The following is a 7,885-nucleotide window of genomic DNA, read 5'->3' on the forward strand; positions in this document are numbered from 1 at the left end:
TAAAAAATGTGGTTTTTCATTAAAATGAACAGTATCACGGGCTTTTCGTTAAAACTCCCTTAATTTTAATGTTTTCCGTCATCACCATTGTTACAAATCAAATCCTATGTGCAGGTTTATGCTATAATACATAACTGAATAAGATAGTTGTATTAATACGTGTTTGTTATTTCCCTTTCAACATGTTTGGATCTCACTCCTCAAAGAAGAGATCAGACTTTTATGGACACAAAATGTATCACAAAGTATCACTTTAACCACTCACAAAACAACTAATAACATCTCTCGAATCATTCATTGTGCATATTGATGTCATTTTAATATAGAACCTTTTAGTAATCTAAGTTCATCAAAGTGTATTTCCAACAAAATACACATACCAAATTGACACTTAGTTTCGCATGATACAACAAAATAGAGTATAAATACACCAAATGAAAGGACTTTTTCATTCCCAATGGCCATTTGTATGGGTTTGGCTTGCTTTTAGTAACCCAACGACAAATAAAAAACCCTTTTGTGCCTTGAAGCTTAGAAATGCAGAATACCCATAGCCAAAAACTCAGTAAAAAAGGCATGGAATTGATAACCCATTAAAAAAAACAACAAAGAAAGCAATTGGGTTACCATAGTCAAGCACTCTCATTCGCCTTGAAATGGGGTACCACCATAGACACATATCCAAACCAGGTGCTGCATCACGAAATTCCTTCTCAACTTGCTTTATGCGTTCTCTTGTTGAGGCCAAAACCAAATCCAAAGGATACTTTCCACACCCATATATAATCGAACATAAATCGCATACACACTCCAATTACCAAAAAGAAAATGTTGCAAATGGGAAATTAGATAATGATATTGAAAACCCCTATCGAAGCACATTAATTATCTAACTAATGAATGTGATTCGAGATACAAACCCATGTTTGGCATTGTGTATGTGGATTTTATCCAATATGGGAACCCCAAACGCATGACGGATCATATCCCGCCCTTGCATCGCTGGTTCCAACACAGCATCTATACACAAAATCCCCAAAAAAAATAAATTAAAACATAGTTCATATACAAATCAACTAACGAATAACAAAAGCAAAAAACATATTTTTCAATCATTTTCTCATCAACCAAACAGAGCACATATTGGGAAATGATTAATCACCTGTATGGGGAACAACTTGCCGATACCCTTCATGGACAAAGCCAACACGATCTCCAATAATTTCCTCATAATTCATTTTTCTTTTACAATTACTGGATAAATGCAGAATTTGGATGGGTTGCTGTCATTACATACACAAATGCCAAATTTGGATGTTGTAACATCAGTGGAAGATCAGGCTACAAATTCAAAACACAAAAACCCAGACTAAACACATTTATGATCAAAACAATGGAGTGCCTTCCAGCAGTTTTATGCACCTTGAGAGGTTGGCTTAGCTTCCCAGCGAGTGTCATAAACAATGTGGTCTTTCCACAGCCCGGACGGCCAAGCAATAAGGTCATCCTGCAATGAAAAGAACCCAAATTTGGTTTTATTTTTTTTTTTTCCAGAAAATTAACAAGAAAAACTAAAAAAATTGGAAACAAAATTAATTCAAATGATTAGGGATGTCAAATGAATAGGGAGTCTGCAAATTGCTACCAGTCGATGATTTTGCGGAAGAGAGCTCTGACTTGGCCGAAAAAGAAGACCCATCAGGTACTACATATCGAGGAAGGAGGAGGAGGAGAGACGCCTTTGATACGGCTGCGGCGGAGAAGTGGGGCGACGTTGGGAGGGGGGAAGTTGGTGGTGAAGGGGTAGGTGGAGTTGAAGAGGCAGTCAAGTAGGGGTTTGGAAGATGAGGCGAGGAAGGAGAGGGGCTGATCAATGGTAAACGAAGAGAGAAGTCGAGATTTTTCCATCCCGTTCCCTTTCTGCGATCACCGACGGATGAATTCGTAAATTACTGTGCACACTAAAAAAGGCTTAAGAATGAGTGGTGCTGAAGGGCAGTTTGGTCAAATCACCGTTGGTGAACAGTGCTCATCTACTGAATTTAGTATGCGTTAGAAATTGTGCCGCAAAAAATTTTAAAATGGTATGAAATATTATGTTTGAAAGAAAAAAAAAAAAAGATTTTGTTGCAAAAGATTAATATTATTTACATTGAAAATGTTAGGTAGATTGTTACATACAAAGATTTGATCGACACATTCTACACAAGTAGTTCATGTGGCCTTTGATTGATAGTACTTGCACACAAAAGATTATAGATTTTTGTATTATTTACATGCAAAAATGATAAAGTTAGTAAAATTTTGTAGCAGTTACCCATAACTTCCCTTTCGAAAAATACAAATTGATGTGTACCCTTGAATGTGATTCCTGAACATTATGAGCAATCTTAAGAGGTTAAGGAAGTGAACAACAATTTCGCATCTAAAGTAATCTGAAGCAATAAATTATAACCATTTAAGATAGCACATAAAAGCTTAATAACCATAGCTACATTGAAGAATACAATGTGAAATGCATAGGACAGTCTAAAACATGAGTCCACCCATGTGCCACCCGGAGGTTAACATTTCTCTGTTCAAGTAGAGATACAACAAAAACAAACTAATGTGTCAAGATCTTTGGAAATTGCTACTGCCTTGGAGGTGGAACTTAAAACTATTATTTATGTTTTTTACATGGCTAGCTTTGGATTGAGGTTTACATTATCTTTAGATTGAGATTCTTCTTTGGCAATGCATTTTCTTTCTAATGGATCTTCTCAGGGTGCCTTGCCATTCATCGGTTGATTGGGCAAATTGTTGAATATTCTCCCTCCCCATCCATATTCTGTTTTCTCACATTTATTGCAAAGGAAATCAAGTGGTGGATTGTTTGGCAAATTATGGTGTTGATTATGTTGGGGTTCATTGGCGGAATTATTGTCCGCCGTGTGCAATTGCGGCTTTTGCTAATAATCTTTCGGGATTTCCAATTTTTCATTTCTCTTAGGAATTGTCTTAAATGTTTTTTGTTTGTAATAGCTTTCTACTTCTTGTTAGGGTATGATTTCATGTTCCCTCTAACTTTTTGTATCTTTATTTTTTTTTTCTTCTTCAATATATTTGTTGATGCACAAAATCAATGAGGACTTTGGTACAACAGAAAGTGTTAAGTTTGTGACCTTCGCTAGATTGCTTCGGTCACTAGTGTGGATACGTATGTAAATGGATAGAGACAGGGAAGCAAACACAAAATCTACGTGGTTCACCCAGATTGGCTACGTCCACAGAGTAGAGGAGTTCTCATTAATTGTGAAGGGTTTACACAAGTACATAGGTTCAAGCTCTCATTTAGTGAGTACAAGTGAATGATTTAGTACAAATGACATTAGGAAATATTGTGAGAGAATGATCTCTATTTATAGAAGAGAGTTTCTAGTTTCATTCTGACATTGACACGTGTCATGTTGTAATTGGCTTCTGATGTTAACACATGTCGCGCTGTGATTGGCCTCCTGGTTGAAGGGAAACTCTTCTAGGTCCTTGACAGTATAATGTTGACCGGTGCTCAGTAGTTTCAGGATTGGTCAAGTATGGTACAAACAGTGCTCCCCTAAGTTCCCGAGTGAGGGAAGCTCCTCGGTTGGGGACTTGCAAGATCTAAGCCATTAAGTAATCACGAAACTTCTAAGTACCGAAGTGTGGTATCATTTTCACTTGCCTTATCTATTTCATATGTAGATGTGGCATCTTCTCTGGAAGTACTTTTCCTCCATCCAGGGGTGGTATCTTTAACCGATGAAGATGCACAAAGTAATGTATCAATTTCACTTGAAGCTTACTTGTAGTTTTAGGCTTGGTCAAGTGCGATACAAACCCTATAGTAGGAGTCCCCCAAGTCGCCGAGCTAGGAGATTTGCCGAAGGAGGTAACAGACAAGGTAAGCAATCGGACTTCCAAGCAAGCAACCTGGATTGGAGGTTCGACTTCGGTTTTCGGTTGATTGTTCTCATTCTCCTTGTGTTGTAAAGAGCACCAAGGATAAGGAAAAGCAAATGGAGAAGAGATGATATGAGATACTTTTGCTTTTGAAGAAGTAACTTTCCACAGACTTATTCTTGAACTGGGCTAGAGGGTTTTCTGGTTCTCTCCAGAGTATAAGGCCGACTTAAGAATTTGAGGGTCAAAACAAGTCCATCAAATCTAGAGTACGTTTAACCCTGATGATATGGGATACTTTTGCTGTTGACAAAGTAGTGGATGTATCGGCACGTGTTCTGTTACGCTTGTCTCCACATGCTTCCTTGTATCCTTCTCACTTGCCCTATCTGTTCTTCAGACAGATGTGGTATCTTCTCTGGAAGCATAAGATGTTGAAGATGAGTACTCGAGAGCAATGCCAGGTAAGTAATCAGGCAAGGGGTTCCAGGCAATTAGTTCTTGACTAGAAACTTGATTCCAAGTGTTGACTGATTGCTCTTTTTCTCCTTGTCTTGCAGGTAAGAACAAGGCCAAAGGAAAAGACAGGGAAAAAGTATGATATGGGATACTCTTGCTTTTAACCCTGATGATATGAGATACTCTTACTCTGGTGTGGCTTGTTTGCAGAGGTATTATCGGGAGGAAAATAAGCTGAGTATTTCGAGAGACTCTGCTGAGAATGCCCTCTCGGATGTGAAGAAAAGTTGAGCATTTTTTTTTATTTGCAGGTTTGCTTGGCTGTGGAAGATGAAGGTCGACATATATAGGAGTCTCCCTAACAACAAGTAGTAGTGCTATTCCTTTACCCTTCTTGGTCGTAGCAATGTAGTGGGAGCTGCAAGCTTCACGTGTTTTAACTTTGTCAGAGCACTTTGAAAAAGTGGTATGTGGTATCTGGAAAGCTGATGTTGCGTGTGAAGATTGCAGACAAGCTTTATCCAAGGAAATCTGGCTCTCAAAGTTCAGAGAGCAATGCCTTTTTGGTTTTCGAACAAGCAATCCTGTCAGGGATCTGGCTCTCGAGATTCGGAGAGCGGTGCTTCTTCGATTTTTGAGAAAGTAATCCTGTTGGGAGTCTAGCTCTCGAGATTCGGAGGGCGGTGCCTCTTCGATTTTTGAGCAAGTAATAATGCTGTTGGGAGTTTGACTCTTGAGATTCGAAGAGCAGTGTCTCTTCGATTTTTGAGAAAGTAATCCTGTTGGGAGTTTGGCTCTCGAGATTCAGAGAGTGGTTCCTCTTCGATTTTTGAGCAAGCAATCTTGTTGGGAGTGTTTTCTCGAATGTGAGTAAAGGTTGGGCATTTTTACCAGTCTGCCTTGCCACGGAGAACGGAGGTTGACACACATTGAGACTTTCTAGTTATCAAGCAGTGATGTTGTTCCTTTACCCTTGTGGGTAATAGTAGGGTAGCTGTGTAACACCCCGGTCCCGAAATATTTATTTTATTTCGAGAAATAATAATAATAGTGATAGGCGCAAAATAAAAATCTTATTTAGTTTATTATTCTTAGCTAACAACTCCAATTCAAATCCTTCATCCCACAAGCAATTTATAAGCATTATTCGTTTTTCCAAAACATCCAATTTAAATTCCAATTTAGTACCATTTCTTTGTAGGGACCAATTTCCATTATGTAACCTTTATTCTTGGATTGATTTAACTTCACATATTTTATGGCTGCATCTAACGTCTTGTTAGACTGCCTACGTACCCTCAACAGGGATCAAGCCTTTCGTAGTTCAAAAGTTCACAGTTTCGAACCAAATACAAACTATTCATTTAATCCCACATTCACCACAATTATGTTAATATTTAAACCATAACAATTAGATAAAAAAAAAACCTACTTAAAATAACGAAATTCATATAACAACGCAAATGTTAGCTCCCTGGCCGTGCGCCGCCGCCCCCGCCGCCCGACTCGCCGGAAAATTCAACTATTTCTAAAAATTCTCAAAAATTACAGAAATGAAGATCTCAATTAGTAGAGAAACCTTCATACCTGTAACCAAGGCCAATTTTGCCTAGAAAGACTCCAATTTTATCAAAACCCGTCGGAACCCTAGAATTTAGGTGTCCTCAATTCGACTCCATAGCAACTCCGATGCCCCAACCAATGAATGGGCTTTGTTTCTTGGTTCATGGAGAGTCTAGTGGTGGTGTTAATTTAATGAAAACGTTTCCGATTTGCTGGATTGCAACCACAGGTCATACGACCCCCTACGAGTTCCTTTCTTCCAAAATTCCGAACCCAATCGTCTCAAATTTGCTAGGGAGATGGTAGATGAGAGGTATAAATGATGATTTAGAGGGTTATATAGGCCCAATACATCAGAAAAAGGATGAATTTCACCGGAGAACCCTATGGGTTGCAATCGGGTCCGTGGGTCAAAGAAACCCGGCGGGTTTCTCTCCATTTCTCATTCTCTCTTTTCCTTCCTTTCTCTCTTCACCCATTGGTCATCCTCCTCTCCCCTCCTTTTTCTCCTCCCTCCTTTCTCCCTTTATAATCCTGTGAACACGGAAAATTCCTGAAACGAAAGAGACAAGAACAACGTGCACAAAATAATATTTATGTTTGATGATTTTGGGTTACAATCTCTCTCAAATTTGATCATCTGATTCGATCTCCATAAGGTGTTGATTTGTGGATGTTTCGTTGATCCAAGGGCTGTTGAGGCTTGATCTTGGATGAACTGTTGGAAGTTTCTTCAAGGGGCCGTGGGCTTGATCTTTGAAGGTGGATTTGAGCGGATCTTCAAGGAGCCGTTGGGGCTTGATCTTGAGGATGAGTGTTTCTTCAAGGGCCGTTGAGGCTTAATCTTGAATAACGGTGATGAACGGATCTTCAAGGGCTTTTAGGCTTGATCTTGAAGAACGGTTGGATGTGTGGATTTGTTGATATTTGTTGATCCAAGGGCCGTCGGGGCTTGATCTTGGATGAACGGATGATGAACGATGGTGCTTTCTTCAAGGGCCGTCGGGGCTTGATCTTGAATTGGTGGAAGTTCTTCAAGGGCCTTTGGGGCTTGATCTTGAATTGGTGGATTGTTGATCCAAGGGTCGTCGGGGCTTGATCTTGGAAGAACGATGAACGAAGAACACTTTCTTCGAGGGCCGTTGGGACTTGATCTTGAAGAATAATAATGAACGGATCTTCAAGGGTTTTTGGGCTTGATCTTGAAGATGGATGATTGTTGATCCAAGGGCCGTCGGGGCTTGATCTTGGGATGAACAGTTGTGTGGATTTATTGATGTTGTTGATCCAAAGGGCCGTTGGGGCTTGATCTTAGGATGAACAGTTGTGTGGATTTGTTGATGTTGTTGATCTAAAGGGCCGTTGGGGCTTAATCTTAGGATGAACAGTTGTGTGGATTTGTTGATGTTGTTGATCCAAAGGGCCGTTGGGGCTTGATCTTAGGATGAACAGTTATGTGGATTTGGTGATGTTGTTGATCCAAAAGGGCTGTCGGGGCTTGATCTTAGGATGAACAGTTGTGTGGATTGTTGAACACTTTCTTCAAGGGCCGTCGAGGCTTGATCTTGAATTGGTGGAAGTTCTTCAAGGGCCGTTGGGGCTTGATCTTGAAGGAGGATTTGACGAAGAACGAAGAGGGCTTTCTTGATCCTTCGGGATTTGCTTGAATTTGGGAGGTTGGATGCTTGAAAGCTTTAGAGTTTCAAAGCTTCAAGGATTTTGGATGTGTGGGGAGTATTCTCTTCCATTTTGGGAGTAGAGAAATGTATTTGTGAATTGGTTTTTTGATTCTTTGATGGATGAGCCTATTTATAGGCTTTGGGAACGAATCACCACCATCCATTTGTTTTGGTGGATGTTGTAGGTGAATTTTGGTGGATGTTGTAGGTGAAACTTGATGGATGTTTGTAGGTGAAACTTGGTGGATGTTGTAGGTGAACTT

The 7,885-nt window shown here is 39.7% G+C and overlaps 1 protein-coding gene across 1 annotated transcript; it reads right to left on the bottom strand.

Moving 5' to 3' along the window:
- Nucleotides 1–281: 281 nt before the first annotated feature.
- Nucleotides 282–1,934, bottom strand: LOC103425702 (uncharacterized). The gene is made up of 4 exons (XM_008363790.4): nucleotides 1,646–1,934; nucleotides 1,423–1,507; nucleotides 1,163–1,283; nucleotides 282–1,020 (listed from the first exon to the last, which is right to left on the bottom strand). The coding sequence occupies exons 2-4, from the start codon at nucleotides 1,504–1,506 to the stop codon at nucleotides 890–892; spliced, it is 336 nt and encodes a 111-aa protein (XP_008362012.3). The 5' UTR covers nucleotide 1,507; nucleotides 1,646–1,934; the 3' UTR covers nucleotides 282–889.
- Nucleotides 1,935–7,885: the final 5,951 nt, after the last annotated feature.

The sequence above is a fragment of the Malus domestica genome, chromosome 10 (genome assembly GCF_042453785.1).
Source record: "Malus domestica chromosome 10, GDT2T_hap1".
Taxonomy (NCBI): Eukaryota; Viridiplantae; Streptophyta; class Magnoliopsida; order Rosales; family Rosaceae; genus Malus; species Malus domestica.

Coding starts and splice junctions, on each gene's coding strand:
- LOC103425702 (XM_008363790.4), bottom strand. CDS start 1,506: ATGACCTTATTGCTTGGCCGTCCGGGCTGTGGAAAGACCACATTGTTT. Junction 1,284..1,422: donor AGCTAAGCCAACCTCTCAAG/GTGCATAAAACT, acceptor ATGTAATGACAG/CAACCCATCCAAATTCTGCA. Junction 1,021..1,162: donor GCAAGTTGTTCCCCATACAG/GTGATTAATCAT, acceptor TTTTGTGTATAG/ATGCTGTGTTGGAACCAGCG.